The following is a 21,936-nucleotide window of genomic DNA, read 5'->3' as shown; positions in this document are numbered from 1 at the left end:
AGAATTAACAGAGGTTTAGATGTTAATGTTTTGTTGAAAGTGTTTAGTTCGTCCCCATTATTGTGATCGGTGTTTGCTTTAGTTGTGAAGTTTGACTCTTGACCTTTTAACATTAGTTTTTCTCTTGCTGCTGTAACTGTGTTTGTCATGGCAAGAACTGCAAGAGGAGCTTGACGTCAAACAAATGTTGGGTTTAGATGTCAACTCGACTTTCATTTTCAACCAAAATATGACGCCTGACTGACGTTGGATTAGTTGGAGTCCAACGTCTTCCTGGCGTCACATTGACGTGCTGTGCCTGCTGGGAAAATTACATTTTTGTTTTGTTCTTTTTTTATGGTAAGTCTTTTGCTTGTGATTGTGGCTTGTTAACCCTCATCCTTTCCTCATTTGGACTAGAACCTCATTTTTTAAAACAAATAAAAAAATTAGTGTTCATCATAGTGGTCCAAGACCCTATAGGACTTTTGTCGCACACTTAAACCACGAATTCACCAAAACAAAAACTGACTGGATTTTAGGAGTTTTGTGGTTGAAATTTAAAAAAGTAACAAATACACAGAAAAACTTCAAAAAATGCTAAAAAATCAAACTAGAAATGCCAAAATTTTACCCCCAAAAAATTATAACGTAATTTGCAATATATTAAGGACTTGTTTATTGAAATGTTGTTCAGAAAAACATCAAGATTGCGAGTGCAATTTTGTGTAGTATAATAATCATTATATTAATAATCTAGGCTAAATATTTCATTTTTCTCTAGCAATCTCTCAATGTAATGCTCTTTAATATTTGTTTTGCTGCTATGCTGATGTTTTGAATGTCAGAAAACAATCATTGGAAACAATACTGATACTATGTACAATATGTAACTTTATTTGTTTAAAATGTACAAAATGTATAATAAGCGAGTACATCATGAATCCATCTTCCAAAATGTGTTTTTGTTTAAGTTACATAGCGCACCCTTAAGGGTTAAAACATTTTTAAAAATCTAAATGAAATAAGCTTTATACATGATATAACGCATAAAGAAAAATACACTTCAGTGATTACACAATGCTCCATCAATTCATTAACCTTTTGACAATTCATCTATAAAATTATCTTCAAATGACTTTAGTCATAAACTCCTGTCAATCATCCAGGGCTCCACCCACAAAGAGATGCATAATGGCTATCATATATTTCCTGTGTGTTCAAAACACTACAGACTCTTCTTGTTAGCCTGATTAAGAAAGAAAGAAAGAAAGAAAGAAAGTGAAAACAGTAATGAAATATGTCAATAAAAGCATCCAGAACATTAGCCCTGAGGAAATGATAATAGTTTGGGTTTTCTCTCCATCTAGTGAGTATTCTTACGTGCTGGAAGATTTTCATACACAGACGAGTTCAGTTCAGGTTTATAATCAAGTTGATCAGCCTTTATGGATGAAGATACAAAGGAAAAACAGTGTGTTATTTAAATGTCCATATACTTAGTCAAAAGACATTTGATATTTTCTAACTGATATTGAGAAGCGTTTAATTCCTTTTGGCTAAAGGTCAGTGGCGGAGCCAGAGGAGTGTCCAGGGTGGCACTGGACGGTCACCGTGATTTTGCCTAGTAAGATGTGTTCCTGGATCAACATCCTTTTGTTGATATTGGATCAACATGCTTTTGTTGATCCTGGATCAACATTTAATCAACCAATCACAAGCCTCTGATGTCATCAGTGTGTGCCGACCAAATGCCATTAGTCCATTTTGAACGTTCCCTCCACCCTCACCTCAACTGACCGACAGGTAAGTTATTTTTAGAGATGCACCGATTGCAATTTTCGTGGCCGATTTCCGATTTTTTGTTAATGAGATCGGCCGATAGCGATTTTTGTCAATTCCGATTTTCTTTCTAAGAACTATAATTGACAGCATATACAAACAAAAGGTCCGTGTACTTTTTCGTTCATTTGATTTTCCTCATAGAAACGGGTATTAAAAAACAAAAAATGGCTCCTTTTTCGTTTTTAAACAAAACGAAAAACCTAAATTCAGCTTGATTTTTCGTTTTTCGTTCAGAGATGGAAAATTAATAAACGGCTTTAATATTCGATTTCTTGACGTGGGCGGGAATCATACGCCCCTTTCTGCTGATTGGTCAGACGAAGATCAAATTATCCGTCATCAGTTCTTCCTCAGTTCCGCACAGCAGAATAATAGTCCTGCGCTGCTATGAGCGCGTTTATTGCAGCTACATTTCATCTTTTATTCATAAAACAATCAGATTAACGAATGGCCCGACACAACCCGTCCCGCGGCAGAGCCTAGACAGGGCTTTCTCCTGTGTAGATATAAACTCACATACACTTCGCATCAGCTGGGTCTGGCAGGATATATGATGGCTGTCATAGCCTACCCTGGTTGCCCAGTAAATTAAGATTTAAATTAATGTAATGAGTTGTAAATTAAATAAACACTAATACAAATAAATATATTAAGATATAAATTAATATCAATAGTTTTAAATTAAATATTTTAAACTTTAGACTTGGGTATATTGGGCCTATTCACGCAAGAACTGTCATTCTGACTAACTGAAAACCGGAGAACAACAGTTCACAGTTTCAATAGCCTAAATTGCGATGGGTTAATTAAACTGAATGAACTAAATAAGCAGATAAACGCCAACATTCAAGCACAGACCAGTAGGCCTATTGAAGTGTTCAGGAGATACGCAGCAGTTATAGCTACCTTTTGGTTTTGAGTTTATTTCATTAATAGTGAGAATTAATTGATGTCAAACAAAACGGCGCGTGTTATTTTCTCTAACAATCAAACTTCCAAAGCACATCATGTGCGTTCTCTCCGCGCTGTCCTGTGTCCCACAGCTTTTCCACAGCAGATTGTGAGAGTTGGTCATCCAAACAAAACAGGCCAAATATGTAGCTAATGTAGTCATATAGATTTTAAATGGTTATATAAAGTCATATATATATATATTTATATTGTTATATAAATTAGTTGTATGTATTGTCATTATTAGTTATCATTTATTTAGTATACTGATGTCTTTTGTTCAACATCACTTATATCTGCCTATACTGGCGGGTGACGTTAGGGGGCAGTAGTGAACCGCAGGGAGTTTCACTTTTGCTAAAGAATAAGTCACACTGCCAGCCATATCAACATACTGTTAACCTGAACTGATGTCTTTGTTGATTCTGCAGGTAAAATGAGTGATGGGACATCGCAACTGATGTTTTATAATGTTTAGATGTGTTTGTTAAAAAAATAACCGCATTGACGCACCCGCGGCTAGAATGCGGCCTACTCTGCCGCGACCGGCGGGTGCCGTGCGAGAGATCGCCGCGGCTGGAATGCGCCTACTCGGAAGATCGCGATTCATAATGATTATAAAGTTAATGCACTCAAAGTCGTCTTTAAACATAGTTAAGTGGTAGTTGATCTTTAATGTGTCTGTTTCATTACATTTAGTCATTGTGGGTGACTGATGATGCTAGTGAGAGAGTTTGTAGTCATTCGGATTTAAATGGCCTAATGTTGTTTAAAGAACAGTGTTTACAGTCACATACAGTTAAATATAGTTAGTTACTTTAAGTGCTTGTATACAGTCTGTGTAAATTGAGAATTAGTGTATGATTACTGAAAGATTAATATAAGTCAGTTGGTGAAATACAAATGTTCTTATTTTCTGACATGCTGTATATCAGAGTAATGAGTGTAAATGTGAGTTTATTGAACAGAGTTTCACTTTTGCTAAAGAATAAGTCACACTGCCAGCCATATCAACATACTGTTAACCTGAACTGTTGTCTTTGTTGATTCTGCAGATACAGTGTGACAGAAATGAAAAAACTATATGTGCCTCCAGAAAACCCTGCCTCTTCTGTGTGTGCAACACTAACAGTTATTCAGGCTAAAATTAATGTGGTGGGGTTTGTATGTGTGTCTGTGTGCAAAAAAAAAACCTAATTGTATTAATTGCCTCCATCCTATGATTTTTATAATCGACCGTTGCTATTTGCCAGAAAATAAGTCGCACCTGAATGTCATGTTGAGAGAGACGCGCGCGTCGCATCGTTGTTAAAACTGCATTTTATTATTAGCCTACATTCAGAACTAGTATAAAATACAGGTAAATAAAATACAACAACTCTATGTGCGTTCTACTTGCCCAACAAATCAATTGCAACGATTGACCATTGTACAAAAGACCAAGCAGAGTATATTTTTAAAAAAAAATTATTGAACATTATTACTGAAGTTTTATTTCGATAATAATGTACTACGCGTGAGTCGCCGGCGCCAACGTGATTTTTTTTCCTCAGCAGAGGAAATAACTTAATTTATCATCATAGGCTACTGATGAGTAGGACATAATCATCTTCGTAAAATGTATACTTTTATTTGTGTACATTCAAAATGACTACAATATGTCATGCCTTTGAAAAATAAAGAAAACATCAGGATGCGCTGCGCGTCTCTGTCTCCTTGAACATCTGGCGCACACAACAACATTAACCAAAATACAACGAATACTTGACGAAATTACTTTTAAAAGTTTAGATTATTTTACGTTAAATGCATTATTTAAGTCACTTTGGAATAAATCACAGCATGTTTCATGATAATCTATATTTTAATTGTTATTGCATATTCTGATTTGTACCACAATGTCTTATTTCTGTTTTGTACTTTGTAATTGACCTAATAAAAAAAAAAAAAAAAATTTTTTTTAAATCACGATAATAAAATAAAACGTGACGGAAAATACTGTATGATATAGCAAATTCGCGGACCCCCTGGCACTTTGCGCAGCACTGAAGCCGCTGGTCTACACAGAAGAAAGCCCTGTCCAGGCTCTGCCCCGGTACGGGTTGGGTCGAGCCATTCGTTAGTCTGGTTGTTTGATGAGAAAGAGATGAAATAGGCAAGTTGCAATAGGCTAAACGCGCCAGTCCGCATTTGCCCATTTATTTTTTTCAAGCGAATTAAAATTTGTTAAATAATCCTTTGCAACTCATGCCGTATATTCCAAGCGTTCTGAAGGTATAGTTACTGTAGGGTTTGCTGGTGAGAAACAAATCGAAATGGCAAGTGAAAATGTTGCAGTCCTTTGTGCGTGCGCAGCAGCTCGCTCCGAATATTAAAATCGAATATTAAAGCCGTTTATTAATTTTCCACCTCTGAACGAAAAATGAAGCTGAATTCTTGTTTTTCGTTTTGTTTTAAAAACCCGTTTCTATAAGGAAAATCGAATGAACGAAAAAGTACACGGACCACAAAAATCCACTTTTTCTTCAAAGCTAAACTTTTTTTTTATTCTAAAATAAATTATTAAACATTACAACAGGATCTTCTCTCACTTAAACAACTCTCAGAAAATAAGTGTTCTGTGCCTGGAAAGAAGTCGAAATAACAAATAACTGAAAATCAGTTGCTTTATGAAACAAAACAATATAAATTGACCTTTTCCTCTTTTTTACTAAAGTACAAAAGATCCTATGAATGAACAAACCTGAAGTGTACAATACTCCTCCAAATAATAGTTCAGTAATTTGGGTAATAAATGTTGCCAGCTAGGGATGTCAAAGTACCAAAATTCCAGTAGTCGGTACCAATACCATAAATGTTATGGAACCAATTTTGGAACCACAGCTAAATATTACCACAGCTATATATAAATATTATTATTATTATTATTATTTTATTTATTTAATTATTTATTTATTTATTTAACCATTTAAAATGTTGTATTAAGTTTATTATTTATGATGATAATCATTATAAGTAAATAATACATAAACATTTAAAGGCTGTATGCTGTTTAAAAGTAAACATTGTAAAAAATAAAATAAAAAAAAGATCAAGTGAAAAATAATGAACTATTTAAGCATAATGATTATTAGTAGTAAAGACATATTATTATTACATAGAGCCGGCGCCAAATCTACAGTAGGCTTCAACAGTAGCCTGATATATTCTGTCAATTACATTTCATTTTATTTTGAAACACTTGCGTGTCTGTGTTCATGATATGACAGTTCTCTCAAATGAAATGGTAAATTCTCATGAAGTGACGGTTTATGCGTTTGGTGTAATTGCTTTGGTCTTTTGGCTGCTTCTACCAAGGAAAGATAGGAGAGGCTGCAGACCTGTGGCTCTGAGCTCTGGCCAGCTTTAGCCGTTTTACCTTTACTAACGTTACCTTCTTCAAGCGGGGCATGTTCTGCGGGCTGATGGAGTTTTAAGTGTCTAATTAGGTTTGTTGTGTTGTGGGCTTTCCTGGTGGTTCCCCGTGGTTTATTTTAACCTTACAAGTTTTACAAATGGCATAATTCGTGTCTTCTAGTGTTTGCATGCGGCTGTGAGCGCGACTGTGACTCTGACGTCAACATTGCGGGCGCGCTCGGGTTCACAGCCGCGTGTAGACGGATCGGCTCAAAATCAGAGACACGTGAGACTGAAAATCGGCCACCCACATGGAAAGAACCTATATGAGGATATATGCACATATATGAAACCTATATGCAGTTTATATGCACATATATGAAACCTATATGCAGTTTATATGCACATATATGATAATATATATGCTGCACATATGCGTATATATGCCACATATAGGCAAAATTGAGGTGCATATATGTGCATATACAGGCAATATAGGTCTCCTGTATTGCTAATAATTGCTTTAATTAAAGAACAAAAGAAAAAAATAACACCCACTGATATCTTTACTGAATAACTTTTGTAGTTTAACATGCATTCATCTATATTGAATTCATATAAAGTGAAGATTATGAAGTTATTTTACGTTTGAATATTCAATTTCTGTACCTGAAATAGGGCCTACTGTTAGACCTCAACCTTCATTTGAAGCACTTCGTTCTCAGCACTGTTCTCACTTTATGGCTGATTGTTCACTTGTATTCAATAATGTTTAAAATTGATGTAACCTACTAGCCACTTGTAGTTTTTGCTGCAGAATATTCGTTGGAATCAAGAATTGTGAAATATCTACAATGTTGGTTGTTTATTTATTAGAATACAATGTTACATCGGTCAAAACAATGAAAACAAATAAACATTTCCCATTGTATTCTTTCACGGATATGGACCCCCTTTAGTAGCCTTGGCCACCCCATGTATAAAAGCCTAGTTCCGCCACTGCTAAAGGTGAAGGAAATCCTCAGTTAAAACACTTACCGTTATGTTCCCATACACAGCTTCATTCAATTCAACATCACACGCTTGTCGTCTGTCAGGGTGAAGAACCATCTTTGCCATTAAAGAAAAAAACAGAATAGAGAAGAAAAAAAATTATATTACAACTCACTAGATAAAGTCACAACCACATTCAGACTTTTTTAATCTTTAAGTTACTAGTTCATTTAGCTGATCAGTAAACTACTGAAAATCACATTATTTTTCTCACCTGAGTCTCCTGTGCATCATTTCTCTTTTTCATCCACCTGCTTCCCCTTTAAAGACAATGATTTGACACAATTACAACCAATCAGAATGCATTTGATGTTTAATTCACAGTTATGATTTTGAACCAATGAGATTCCCTTTAAAGGGAACTCGCGCTGCATCGATTGACACTCTGCGTGATTGCGTCGTGAAGCACGAGTGAAATCAGACCAATGGTGAGATGAGACGTCAGAGGTGAATGATGTCATGAACCAGGAACTATAAAGCCAGTCCAAATAGAGAAGCGCTAGCTTTATAGTGAGTTGCTCCCGCCTGACGCTATCGTGTAACAAATCTGCTTCAAATGTAAAATTAAATGAATTGCTAATTACAACATTGAAATAAAAATGTAAAGCCTGTTCATCAGGTGTCTTTTTCGATTGCATGATGTCATTATGTTGTCTTGCCACCAGACAATCGATGCATTGCTGCTCAGGGTTTCGAGTATCCATGCATCTGTGCAGTAATCTCAGATAACTTAATCCAGATATTTTAATCACATCCACAAATTTGTTTGAAGAACCAGATTAGCCTGAGTTCAAGTATCACACTCTAAAAAGAAATGTGTTAAAAATGACACACATAGTGTGTGTGTGCTCAGGGAAACACATGTTGTGTAGATTTTAACACATTCCATGAGTTCACACTTACATATAATATATAGAGATTAAATTTAAATGCGTATTTGGCTGTCCGGGGGGAGGGCTTCGAGCTCGGAATCTGGCCTGAACCCAGAGTACCCCGTGTGTGTAAGTGGTTAGAAATAAAAGTGTGGAGAAGGGGTGGTGGAGGGATGATGATAAACTGTCAGAAAACAGAGGTAAGACTGCTGCGTATATATATTTATATATATATATATATACACACTTCGACCGATACATGGAGCCGATATTTGCATTTTTACGTGTATCGGCATCGGCCGATACAAGGCTGCTGCGTTCGGCAATATTTTTTTCCCGGCATTATTTACAGACAGGCGTCCACAGGGCAGCTCTGAGCTGCTGGAGCTGCAGTTCATGCACTGCCCCTCCCTCACTAGCAGTGCTGGAATCTGCTCTTCAAGACAACGATAAGTTTTAAACTTTCAAAGCATCTTGTAACGGTTTGACTTCGTTGAAATATTGCCAAACACTTTGAAAGTGGAAACACATTGCTCTATATGTGCTTGCAACTATAGCTAAGCAAGTGTGTGCGTCCAAATGGAAAACGCAAATGCTGAATGCCTCGTCTATAAAACTGCTTGCCATTGTATTTAGGGAGCTGCAAATAGCTAAGTTGTAGGCTATCCGTATACATACTAGGGATGCCACAATTCTCAATATAATATTGAACCGTTCGGTAAGGCCTTCACGGTTCAATACGTGCTTGTGAATTGCGGTTTTTCGGTTTTGCATTTAATTAAGTATTTTTCTAAAATTCTATCATTTGCCTCCATCCCAATATACTGAACAACGCAACATACATTCTCATCACATGTTAGTGGTAGAGTTATACTCACGGAACACTATAGTTATTCACAATCACGAAAGTTCATTATTTGCATGCGTTTTAAAGTCTTGCCGGCGTGTGCGCGGTTTTAACATGCACTTTTCCGAGCGCGCGCACTAAACGCTTGTCAAACACGTGATTACTGGACTAATCGTCTTACTGCGCTAATACTGTCAAATACACACAAGGTTAACATAAACACAGTTGGTTATGTCTAAAGTGAAAGTAAAATCGGCGTGTGTCTGCACGATGCACGGAGGTCTTACATTGACTGCAGGCAGCCTGAACACGCGGTCCTTAAAGGGACAGTTCACCTCTAAAATTATGTCATTATTTACTCACTCTAATACTGTTCCAAACCTGTATTCATTTCTCATTTTTGAGTGAACTATCCATTTTATGTTAATACAACAACAAAAGACAAAGAGAAAATCCCTCACTGCTCTTGACTGAAAAACTTTAATACAGTAGCTTTAATAAGAATCAGTGTATATTTTATAGTGAAGTCTATGTAGTTTTATTTTTACATTTATTCATTCAATTTCATACTTAAATCTGAGCAGCTCTGAGCTGCCAGTGTAAATATATATATATATATATTATATTATATTATATTATATTATACAATACACTAGGAATGTGTACAAGGGTTGTTTTTTTTAAGTAAAGTTTTAAGTTTAAGTAAGGTTTTTCAATTCTTTTAAGTAAAATAAACAAAGAGTATTGCAATTAAAAAATTGTCTTTTTTCTCCTTAACCTTTTGCTGTTCCTGTCGCTTAAGAATAGAATAGCAAAAAACTGATGTGACAAGCCATCAGAACCAAACCGAACCGAAAACCGTGGTTAAAAACCGAGGTATGTATTGAACCGTGGACTAACTGTATTGTTGCATCCCTAATACATACGGTACACTGTAAACCCTAATGTTGTCTTTACTTAAACAATCAAGTAATCTTGACTAAATATTTCTAGTTTAGTCAAGAAACTCATAAATATAAGTTAGTATAACTTGTTAACTTACAAAATACATAAACTTAAGATTTCAAGTTTAATTAACTCAAAATCATAATTAATTAAAATAGCTCACTCTGTTCTTGCTTTGATGTGATTGGCCATGCAAGGAGTTCTGCCTGGCAATAACTAAACTAATGCACTGATTGGAGGATATTTAAAAAAGGCAGTCCTTTTCGCCTCGTCTGTTGCTTGCTGCTGATTCAAATCAAGATGGAGACCTTTTCATCGGGTGCAATCTTACATTTGGTATAAGTAAAAATATTTAAAGTTAATTTTGTTTGATTTTTAATGGCAAGAAGAAGTCAATATTGTTTGGTTAAATCGTACGTGTTTTTGAGGTGGGGCAATTTTTTATAGACTTATCACTCATTTCCTCCACTTCCTCTCACCATAATTGTGATTAGTGTTCCCTTTGGTTGGACACTTGGAACTTCATTCATATTATAGTAATTAACTTCCTATTAAACAGCAATGCAACAAGAAATCATAGTTGTATGATTTCAAAAAAAGGGAAGTAATATATACATATATATATAGCAATTGATTTATTCATGCCACAATGCACTCTGGGAGTACACTTCCTCAGATCCCAGATAAATTAAGTTGACTAAACTTAAACGGTTTAAGTAAGAACAACTTAACACCAAGTTTAATGGACTGAATTGTTTAAGTACATTTTATAAACACCAAGTTTGGTGAACTTAACAATTTAAGTACAGTCAACATGAGCATCAAGTTGAGTGAACTTAAATATACAAGTTTTGGGAGACTCCATTACTCAAATAAATTGAGGCAACGAGTTTACTCAAATCAAATGAGTTCAATCAACTTATTAGGGTTTTCAGTGTAGCTGTTACGAACACTGGTCATTAACTAATGCCGACGTTGTTCTGTGGTATTTGTGGGAGTTTTATTCAGCGACCACCTGGCTGTGGTTTTGACGCATGTGGTGTGTGTGTGTCTCCAGTGTTTCCCACACATAGACTAAGTCTGCGGTAGTGCGCCACAGAATCAACACCGGCCACCACATATTGCGTTTTTTGTATCAGCAAATTTTTATCCCGCTAAAGCCTTATTTGATGTGTGAGTGATGTAGAGAGACTGACTGCTGCGCTTGTGACAGGTCGCATGTGTTACTGAGAGAACGAGCAGAGAGAGCCGCTCCTCCGGCCGCGCGTGCACTCACCGTCTTCAAACTGTCTTGCTCTCCCTCCCTTGCGCATATTAATCAAAATCAATTAAGAATTGACTCAATGGTAAAAGGTCGGAAGGCCGAAGTTTCACATGGAGCATTGGGAGATTTTTTTTCCTGAACTACCGCTGGTGTTGCTCTACAAGAGATTAAGTTAAGTGCACCTAAACATTAAATGACTGGGTTGTAAATAGTTGGTTACTTTTAAAATTAAGTATAATACAGTCAGTGTGCACTTTATTATGCTGCTTGTTGCTACTGTGTGCAATAGTGTAATTATTTTATTTATGCTTAAATATTTTCAGAATTTTAATTATGCTTAAATATTTATCATCATAATTTATTTTAAGCACTGAACTCTTTTTTTACTTTTTTTTGTTCTACCTTACCTGTTTTTACTATTTTTTTTTTGTGATAATTAACCTGTTAGCCTGCACCCCCGCTTTTGAAAAAATCCTAAGAAATGGCATAATCAGACTAAAACCGTTACAGTTAATGATTCCTTTGCACTAAAATCATAAATATGGCGTCATTTGAAAGCAGACACTTGGCAGTTTACTGTAAATTCAAAATTATAATTATTTTCATAATCAAAAATAGCCATAATAAGCTTCAAAGTTTTGTAAAGTTATTAGAAATATATTTGTATGAAATTGAAAAATAAAATTGAAGTTGGCATTTTAGCAATCTAGAAGTGCACTACAGCTGAAGCCACATGTTTGACCATGTTATATTTCAAATCTGAAGATGATAAGTCTAAAACTCTGAATTGTATTAAATGTTTTCAAGATCATGTCATATGATTTTATTTTGAGATTTCTCTAAAATGTTAACTGATGTTTATTGCCATCTCTTCTGAGCTACCATTCAGTTTATTGTCTCTATTGTTTTGAGGTGCAAACTGCCCATTCAGTTTCAGTCTCCCCAGAACACTTTCACACCTCTCTGGCCTGGTTATGGCTCTAGTTATCTTATTCATTTGTCTTCATTGTAATCACTGACGACTCTCTATTCAAACTGTTCTATTCAAACCTCATTTATGATCAAACTTCTCACTTCACCTTCTAAAGTGCCTCAAATGCCGTTGGTGACAATAGAAACATTTCAGTTGGTTTTTCATTTCAGTCTATTCAAAATTATTAATAAAAATAACGTATTTGCCCAGGTGGCAGGGGCATTGGCTAGCTAGCATGTTAGCTTAGCACACAATCAAAATACAAAAAAGATTAAAAACATGTTTTTTCTCCAAAATTACTAAGTGGGATGTTTTAAATAACCTTCTGTGGTCTCATTTGGCTTCGGATCAAAAAAATCAGACAGAAAATATATCATTTTACAATATTCTGCATATTGGTAAAAGCTATGTCGAATAGCATTGCATTATAAATATAAGAGTTATATGAGAATATATGAGTTCATACTTACATATAATTTCTAGAGATTAAATTTAAATGCGTATTTGGGAGGGCTTCGAGCTCAGAATTTGGCCCGAACCTAGAGTACCACCCCTTACACTTTCCAATTTACTGAATTTTTGGAAACTTTCCACTTTCTCACTGCATCCGCTGGGAGACCAATGCTCGATGGACGGAAGAGAGAAACCTAAGTGCTCTACCGGGAGAGTTCTCATTGCATCCTTTGTGAGACCAATGCTCACTGGATGGAAAGAGAAAAAAGGAAAAGAGAAAATGTGAGAGCTCAACAGGGAGAATTCTTGATGCGTCCGCTGGGAAACCAATGCTCGCTGGAGAGAAGAGAGAACTACGAGTGCTCTACTGGGATATTTCTCACTGCATCCGCTGTGAGACCCAATGCTTATTAGATGGAAGAGAGAAACCTAATTGCTCTACTGGGAGAGTTCTCACTGAATCCGCTGGGAGACCAACCCAGAGGGTTTTAATCGATTAGGGTTTAGTGGGCTTTTTTAATGTGGAACCGGTTGGTCCTGATATAGCTTTGAAAGGCATCTGAGGATCATCTCCCGAGAGCTTGGATCTGCTGTTGGGAGATGCCTTTTTGGGATGCTGAGGTTGCCGCTCGATACGGAAAGAGTGGCTTGAGAAATTCTTTGTTGGGACGCCTGACTGTTGGAGAACGGATTTGAGGTGGTTCTAGAACCAAAAGCGTGTCACAGGTTTGTTGGATTCATCTGTGAACAGGGGTTCCAGGGGAGATTCAACCTGAGAACTTCTCCACTGAAGATATGCCAGAACGGACTGGTTGGATTGGCGATGAGAGGTTAAAAATGTAGATAAAATTACCTTTCTTACTTTGCTTAATCAAATATGAAACTGTTTCCCCATCTAGTACTGATAAGTCTGAGATGGTGGGGTGGATTTATGGGTCAAATTTGGAAGTGATAGTGAGTTCTGATCATCTAAGAACTGTGAGGATATGTGGAGGTTTATTACAAATCATCTAGTAGGGGAGTGAGGTGGGGAATGGTGTAATTGTTCGACAAAATCCAGTAAACGGCTTCTGATAGCATGTTGAATATTTTAGGGCTGCTTTTGCATCCGAAAGTTAAGAGCACTGTGAAATAGTATTTCCCGAGCCAGCGAACTCCGAAAAGGTGCCATGAATCTGGATGGATTGGCATTCATTTGAAAGCAGATGTAATGTCGATTTTGGCAAGCCAAGCGCCCTAACCTAGCCTGGTTAAAACCAGACCATTCTCAGTAGTAACTGAGTTATGGTCTGGCAAAGCTTCATTGACAAATCATTTCCAAAGGGGCGTCACCAACGGGCGTCGCTCAAATGCCTCTCGGCACAATTGGATAGACCTAAAACCAATCAGAGCGATGAGGGAGATGACGTATGCAGAGCGACGGAGAAACATCTGACTGGCCGTTTCTCAATATGCGTTCTTGTCTGTAATTGTGTTCTCAAATAGGAAATGTCCCCGGTTTCCATTTCAGAAATCTGGTCACCTTACCTAAACCACATATTAATATTTAATATATTGTTTTTAAAATGTAAACGAAAAGAGGCGGGTGTTTTATACTTCGTTTTATTATAAATCTATAAGATAATCAATGTAGGCCTAGCTACGCATTGCCTGAACCACATTCGTGTGGCTATTATGTTTAAGATTTTTATTTTTTATGAAATGAGGCAGTGGTGTTTTATGACATATTTCGTACGCGAACTTCTGACTTGCGTCCGTGACTTGCCAAGTTTGACTCCGGAGAACGAACTCCCGAGGACGGGAGGACACTAGTCCGCCTACAATGCTGACAGTATCACTCAGTATATATTTGTATATGTAGTGCAGGCAATGCATATTATCTTCAATGCATGTTTATTACAAAACGAAATATAAAAAAACCCAGCCTCTTTTTGTTTACATTTAAAAAAAAACACACACATAATATAGGCTATGATTATCACTGTAATAAATTAAATATTACATAAAACACAACCCAGTCTCTTTTTGTTAAATGTCAGTTTATGTGTGATCATCAATAGCAAATATAAAAGTAAGTAAAAGGTATAAGAAGCTATACAATAAATAAAGCAATTCAGTCAAAGTCAGCGCTAGGAGACTACAACGGTAAAGTTTAATAGCTTAAAAATATAAAGTTATGAAACTTCATTTTGCCCTCAGACAAAACGATCTGTCTGGGAACAAATGATAGATTAATGAGAGCAAAGATCAGCCGTTAGATCTACACAAGACGAGACGAATCATATCTTATGTTTAACCACTACAGAGACATCAGAGCCAGCGGCAGATGGCAGAAGGACCGGCCGAGGAAAGGTTCCTCTCGTTGGGGTTGAGCGATTGAGCGCCGCTGAACCACTGGAGCTCACAATTCCGAAAACGGCAGATCAAATTTTAAAGGTCCCATGGCATGGCATTTTTCTATTATTTTATAATGTTTTCTGAGGTGTACTTATATTGTTAGTATGACTTTTACATCATAAAATGTCATAATTTAGAAATAAAAGGCATTTTTTATATACTGCTGTTTGCCCTGTGGCTGAATGCCCTGCTTCAAGAGGCGTGTCTGCTGAGACTTCAGTAAAAACGCCCACTGTTGTGATTGGCTGACATCTTTGCATTTTAAATGAGCGGAGGGGGCGTGGTTTAACGAGGTCTACGAGGCAGGAGCTGGCACGAGCTGCTGCCAGAGAGACGGATGGACCTGAGTTCACTTCACATCAGTTCTCAGCATGTCTGAACTGTTGTAGTTGAGACTTCAGTAAAAACGCCCACTGTTGTGATTGGCTGACATCTTTGCATTTTAAATGAGCGGAGGGGGCGTGGTTTAACGAGGTCTACGAGGCAGGAGCAGGCACGAGCTGCTGCCAGAGAGACGGATGGACCTGAGTTCACTTCACATCAGTTCTCAGCATGTCTGAGCTGTTGTAGTTACAGCATATACTTCAGGTTATTAGTCTATTTCTAGTCGGAGGGACTGTCACTCATGTCAGAAAGTTAGTAACTTTAGTAAATTATGGATCAGCGCTGACAGGAGACGCGAACCGTTTAGAACAATTCAGTCCGATTTGGTGAACTGATTCGGTTCACTAAAAAGAACTGGTTCAAAAGAAAGATCGTTCGCGAACCGGACATCACTAATGTAACAGAGATGGAGCGATTGCTAACAAAATTATTTATAGTAACTACTGAGTTATGAGAGCGCTGTCAGTCAGCGCGAGTTTATTGTGTTTGTATCTGAGAGTTCTGAATAAACACGAGTCCCAGTCACACCGAGTCCGTCTTCATCCTTATTACCAACTTTGTAACACACGCAATGTACCATTACAGCTGTCGAGATGAACGAGTTAAAAGTAAGTGTTGATAATAGCATTATTTTTAAAATAAAATAAAAGCGTCAGTGATGCGCATTGAGTATACAGCGCAAACAAAGACACAACAGCAATAATCGAATGTAATCCAGTTTATTGTGGGGAAAGCTGGCTAGCCCTGATATGCTCACGCTTACCCTCCTTCTGCTTAATCTCACGCCGCGTTTGGTGCCTCCGCTGTGGGCCAGATGCAGTACTGGGGGTCGGGGATGTTGAAGGCCACCGGCCAGTGCAGCCCGAGCTTCGGCGTGTGTGAGGTTTATCTATAAAGATCTGACTCTGCCATGTTGAGCAGAAACTCATGACTGTATGCACATTTTAGAACCGATAGACGCGACGAGGACGTACAAAAACACTGACTCACAAGAGCTGCGTGTGCGCGAATAATAAATAATTAGCTACACATCAGATATCACTGATCACAGATCAGAAGGAACTGAAAAAAGACTTCTGTTTTCATTTGTACATCCAAACACTGAGAAACTGCCAGCATTCACTCGTTCACAACCCATGATCTCTCGAGCGTTTGCATGGGCGTGCCAGATTCTCTGGGCGGAGGAAAGGGAGGAAACCGTTCCTGCTTGGACGTCAAACCAGGAGACTTCAGGATTGGCTCATCTGGGCTGTCATTTTCTCAAAGGCAGAGAAAGACAGCCAGAACTCGGTTTTACACCGATCAACATTTCTATCCACTTGGGGACAATATTCAGGCTAGGGGAACTCATATTAATGTTGAAAAACCTCATAAAATGAACATTTCATGCCATGGAACCTTTAAAAAAGGCGCTCTCTTTATAAATAAACCACAGATTTGAGCTTTAAACAACTTCATTCACTCATGAAAAGGACTTAAATCTATATTTTGTAAAACATTAACACTACCAGAGGGCTCTCGCTAAGACCCATTCGTTTAACCACCAAAGGGCCAAGCTTGTATATCAGACTTTTGCCGAATCCAGTCGGTAAGACAGCGATAACATCTTTTTTAGATATGAAGGCTTCGAGTGTTGTTCTTTGCTCGGGTTTTAACGAAAAGGAAAAGTTTAAATCGCTTAAAACAGACGCGATAGCTGATTCGAACGAGTGATGCTCCACAGCGGCAAATCTGCTAACGTCGCTGCGCTGTCGTCATCGTCTAAAGCCCGCCCCAACGTTTCTAATTGGTGCCGCGATTTCTAGGGTTTAGAAATGGGTTTGAATGGGGTCTTTGCCAGACTACTTGCAGAGCAAATCTAAATTTGCCGGAAGTTGTCTGGGTTTTCCCAGGCTAGCCCTAACCTGCAATTTTAATCATATCGTTTACCTGAACTATGTTGTGGTATTTGAGCGAAAATTCGTAGGGATCAAGCTGTTTATGCTATTGGGAACAGGGAATTGTGCGGGGCTGACAGATTGATTATTTATTTTTGTTTTTAAAAATGTTCTTGTAGCCACTCCAATGGGGCTGATACGAAACACGTTAAATGGAGGATTGTCGAACGGGACGATCATGAGGCCTGACTCAACTTCTTTTTTGATCAGGTTGTCTATGACTTCAGGTTCTATGAGGGCGGATTGAAGATTATTACAGATGGTGTTATGCGAGAGCGGGCATTCTACGCCAGGTTTAAAGCCGTTTTAGTTCAAAGTCCCGGCATAAAATATTTACAGCAGTCGATAAGTAAATTATTATCTTTTTTTTTTTTTTTTTTTTCATACAATATGCGCATGGGCACCTCGACAGAAAATACAAATGTGCATGAACCAGCAGCGCTGTCTGATACATTTACCAGAATTCAAATGTTTGCAGGTAGTGTACGTGTAGAAATGCCCTCCTCCATAGGACAGCGCGAGACTGTGGGAGAAAGCTGTGGAGGAGTGCTTTACTTCTGTAAAAAAGCAATTGAAAACTCGGAAAATGAAAGAACACGGGATGAATGTGTGTTTGTGTTTTTAAGGGTAACGTTAGCATGAATTCTCAACCTTCTGACTCAGTCACTCATTCACACACATAGTAGTAAAGACACATATCCTACCAAATCAGCATCATGATGATCACTGCAGCTCCACAAACCACTCCAATTGATATATATAATATCACCGGACGTCCTAAAACCAATACAAACGAATAAAACATCAGAAAAAAATTACTTGCTTCACTTTAAGAGTAAAGTAAATTTATGAGCTGCTATACCTTTAACAGTGACTGAAACAGACGCTGATTTCTGAGATCCATGTTGATTGTGAGCCTGACAGTAGAAGCGTCCACTCTGTAGTGCACTGAAACTCTGTCCAGATCCAACAGCTGAGGTTTCATTCTCCTTAAACCAGCTGAAGTTCAGAGCAGGAGGGTTTGAATCACTGCTGCAGCTCAGAGTCACTGAATCTCCCTCCACTATTACACCAGATCCACTCATCAACACTGAGACATTCTTTGGAGGGTCTAAAAGGGACAAAAATGAAAGCCATAAATCATCTCATTCAAACACAATCTCCAATTTTTAAAAAGAAAAAGTGAATCTGTACTCACACATGACATTGAGATGAACATCAGGAGAGATGTGATGGTGTCCGTGTACAGCACAGCTATATCTGCCTGCATCCTCTCTTCTGACTGACTGCAGCAGGAGTTCATTGTTTCTGTCTCTTCTCTCAATTAATGGCTGTGAGTTTCTGGACCAGATGAATGTTGCTCTGTCAGTCAGAGTGCAGCTGCTTTTACATGTCAGACGGACTGAATCTCCCTCTGTCACTCTCTCAGGAGACTCCACCTGAAGATCTGAACACAACACACACATTATATCTAGTGCTGCTGTCATACACTGATTATTATTCAACATAATGCACAGAAGAAGAGATAAACCTCACCAAACTCACCTGTGACATTAAGAGTCACTCCTGGATAACCAGTATATTTTCCTACTGTTATATTAGTGAAGAATCTGAAATAGTACTCGTGTGAATCCTTCAGTGTCACATGACTCAGTCTGACGGTGCAGTTCTGCTGTTTATCTCCCAGATACTGAAGCCTCTGACTGTATTCAGTGTCATTAGACAGATCTGGAAGCTCTTCACCCTTTGTTTCAGTGCCCTTACTCCAGTACACTTTCTTTATCTGATATCCAGTAGGGTATGTATAAGAGCAGTTCATTATCACTGTTGAGTCCTTTAGTGCACAGATGTGTGAAGGACTGTAACTCACACCCCAATCATCACTAGAAACCCCTGAAACACAGAATTCATCCTGATGAACATGATTTATCAGGTACAATGAACCATTGAAAACATGATATTTTTTTACTACTTGAAAACAGCAACTGTTTTCCAGAATCTTCTCAGAATTGAGTGATAAATGAAGTGTGATTTACTTCATCAGTTTTGATGGAGGGTGTTGCAGAAAAGCAGAAGTAAATGTACAGAGACAGAGTGAAGAGAGAAGCACAAAATCAGCAAAAAACAACACAATGCACTCTCAGATAATGAAATATATAAAAAAACAAGAATAGGAACATAATCAAAGTTGATTTATTACATACAAAATGACATCAAAATATTTATATGCATGTGAACTAAAACACATTTAACATTTACACATTCACTTCTGAGAACTTGAGCCAAAAATATTCAGGATCTGTTGCTACAGTGATTTCTGTCCAATCAAACGCTCTGAACAATGAGAAAGTCCCTCCCCCTAAACCACATGACACTGACTAGCAAGAAGCAAAAGACTATTGGACATTTCTAAAAGGGACAAGCGTTTGACACGTTCAACCCAAACTTCCTGTTTCAAAGGGAAATATGTGAGTACAGGACAGAAGAAAGTGTTGATCAGCCGCTCATGAGGCCTTCAATAAAACATCAGAGTGTTTCTAATGTGAATGTGCCAGAGACTCACCGTGAATCATGAGCAGAAAGACCAGAGGAAGAGCAGGAGCCGTTCTGACCCACATCAGCATAAAATACATCTATAATACAGCATTAAACATCACTCATAATCATCACTTGTGCTCAAACAAGTATATGTGCTGTATATCACCCTATTCTTTACATTTCTCATGTTAAGACACGTGTGTTATATGAGCAATAATCATCAGTGTTCATTTAAGTAAGAGTGTGTTTGTCTTACCGTGTTGTAGCTCATCAGATCAACAGCAACTGAACTGACTGAGTAACACATGCACTTTTAGCTTCACAGTGAAGGACTGTGTGAGATTAACACTGTTTATTAATGCCCAGCGGCGGAATTATCACTGTCCCTCCCTTAACAAGAGAACAACATCACTGAACTAAACCTGACTGAAGAACAATAATCATCCTTTCATTAAACGGAGCGGTGCGGAGCAAAGTGAGTGTTTCAACTTCAAGTTGAGCTTCCACATGCGATCTGATAATGCCAGACTGGACAGTGAATGACAGCCGCTCTTACCTCAGCTCTTCTCGTGATGAATGAGATCTGACTCCTGCTGCGTCTGTGACGTGACTCTCGTTCGGCTCACACACACTTTATTGAAAAGACACGTTCAGTTTTTAATTGTAGTGTCTGTTCTCTAACTGAACAAAATGATTTTATTTCTATGAATATCAAAACGAAATGTGGGCAAGTGATAACCAGAATAATAATAATAAAAAATATTTAATTACTATTAATATTAAAACGACGTTGGGAGCGGTGTAATGGTGGGCAAGTGATAACCAATAGCCGTGACTTTGGGAGTGGCCTCGTAGGGCAGCGAAGCAAGTGCATTCTGGGAGATGTTGTCTTTCATCCACATGAGACAAAAATACATTTTCTGTCTTTTCTCAGTCTAGAAGGCACCAAATTCAAAAATAATTTCACATTTCTACTTCATAAATGATCCAGTTTAAATACACATTGATCTTCCCAGCGCTGAAGTGCCCCTTTAAGCTGAAGATGAATGATTGTGATTTACAGGTGACCCTGGGGGTGTAACGATTGACTCTTTTCTCAATGCTTTGATTACAAATCCTGACGATGCATATGCATCGATTTTGAAACATGTATTTTTGAATCGTGAATCGACGATTTCGGTCAATAATCGATTTAAAATTCTAAGAATCATAGACGAGAGATTGAGCGAAGAGCTTAGAAAGTGCCTTCATTTCTACAACTCTAGCATGAAAGAATACAAAGATATTTACATGGGTTGTAACTCGTGGTGAGAGATTGCTCAAAACTGTTGAATGCCTGCGTACACGTGCGAGTCAAAAGAAGTATACTTTGCCATAAATGGGCCTCATTCATGAAACTTAGTAATTTGCGCGTAAAATGGAACTATTATGTGGCGAGCAGCGACTAACAGACGGCAGATAAACGACAATCCACCTGTCACTCAAAGTGGCCACGAAGAACTTTAAGGCTTTATATAATGTAAACGAATGAGTTATAAAATAATTCACCCCTCTCACAGTCGTCATGAAGGGCAAAATTAGCCATACAGACCAAAACCACAGTTTGTCCCAGACTGTGAACATGTGTTCTTCTGCTGTAAAGTTGGGCATTTTAACATGAGCTCAATGAGATTCTGCTCTTCTGGAGTCTGTCTCTAGTGGCCAGTCCATGAACTGCAGTTTAACCCCTTAACTGTCACTTGCCCGTATACGGGCATTCTACATTTACTTCACTATATTACTATTAAATCCTAATCTAGTCATGACAAACTATATATCATTGGAAAGGTCTAAGGTTCAAGAATACATATTTGTTGATGATTTTGCAGAAAATATATATTTTGGAAGAGTAATGGATTAATATATGACAAGAGTGACAAGAGTGTGCATCAAAAAATCTGTATCATTACAGGAGTTTTCACCTTTGTAACAAAAAGTCAACAACCACACTTTTAATCATTCAAACTTTGATTTTCATGCTAAAAGTTCATAACATAAACATTGATTCTAGTATTTAGCCAAAAATATTCAGAAAATAATATTATATATAGATAATATCTGCC

The 21,936-nt window shown here is 37.7% G+C and overlaps 1 protein-coding gene across 1 annotated transcript; it reads right to left on the bottom strand.

Moving 5' to 3' along the window:
* Positions 1-854: 854 nt before the first annotated feature.
* Positions 855-20,350, bottom strand: LOC307123011 (sialic acid-binding Ig-like lectin 14). The gene is made up of 10 exons (XM_079811382.1): positions 20,091-20,350; positions 19,860-19,929; positions 18,842-19,189; positions 18,495-18,743; positions 18,159-18,407; positions 18,001-18,073; positions 7,439-7,484; positions 7,210-7,281; positions 1,363-1,423; positions 855-1,228 (listed from the first exon to the last, which is right to left on the bottom strand). Exons 1-10 carry the CDS (start codon positions 20,139-20,141, stop codon positions 1,224-1,226), a joined length of 1,224 nt encoding a protein of 407 aa, XP_079667508.1. The 5' UTR covers positions 20,142-20,350; the 3' UTR covers positions 855-1,223.
* Positions 20,351-21,936: the final 1,586 nt, after the last annotated feature.

The sequence above is a fragment of the Gobio gobio genome (assembly GCF_949357685.1).
Source record: "Gobio gobio genome assembly, chromosome: 3".
Classification (NCBI taxonomy): Eukaryota; Metazoa; Chordata; class Actinopteri; order Cypriniformes; family Gobionidae; genus Gobio; species Gobio gobio.
Note: the sequence above shows the minus strand (reverse complement) of the source record. Positions and strands in the feature narration are given on the sequence as shown.

What these genes read in the sequence shown, in the direction of transcription:
- LOC307123011 (XM_079811382.1), bottom strand. Translation starts at nt 20,141, where the DNA reads ATGTGTTACTCAGTCAGTTCAGTTGCTGTTGATCTGATGAGCTACAAC. An exon ending in CTTTCTGCTCATGATTCACG is followed by an intron (nt 19,190 to 19,859) that starts GTGAGTCTCTGG and finishes TCTGTGTTTCAG; the next exon opens with GGGTTTCTAGTGATGATTGG. An exon ending in ATGATGCACAGGAGACTCAG is followed by an intron (nt 7,282 to 7,438) that starts GTGAGAAAAATA and finishes TTAATGGCAAAG; the next exon opens with ATGGTTCTTCACCCTGACAG.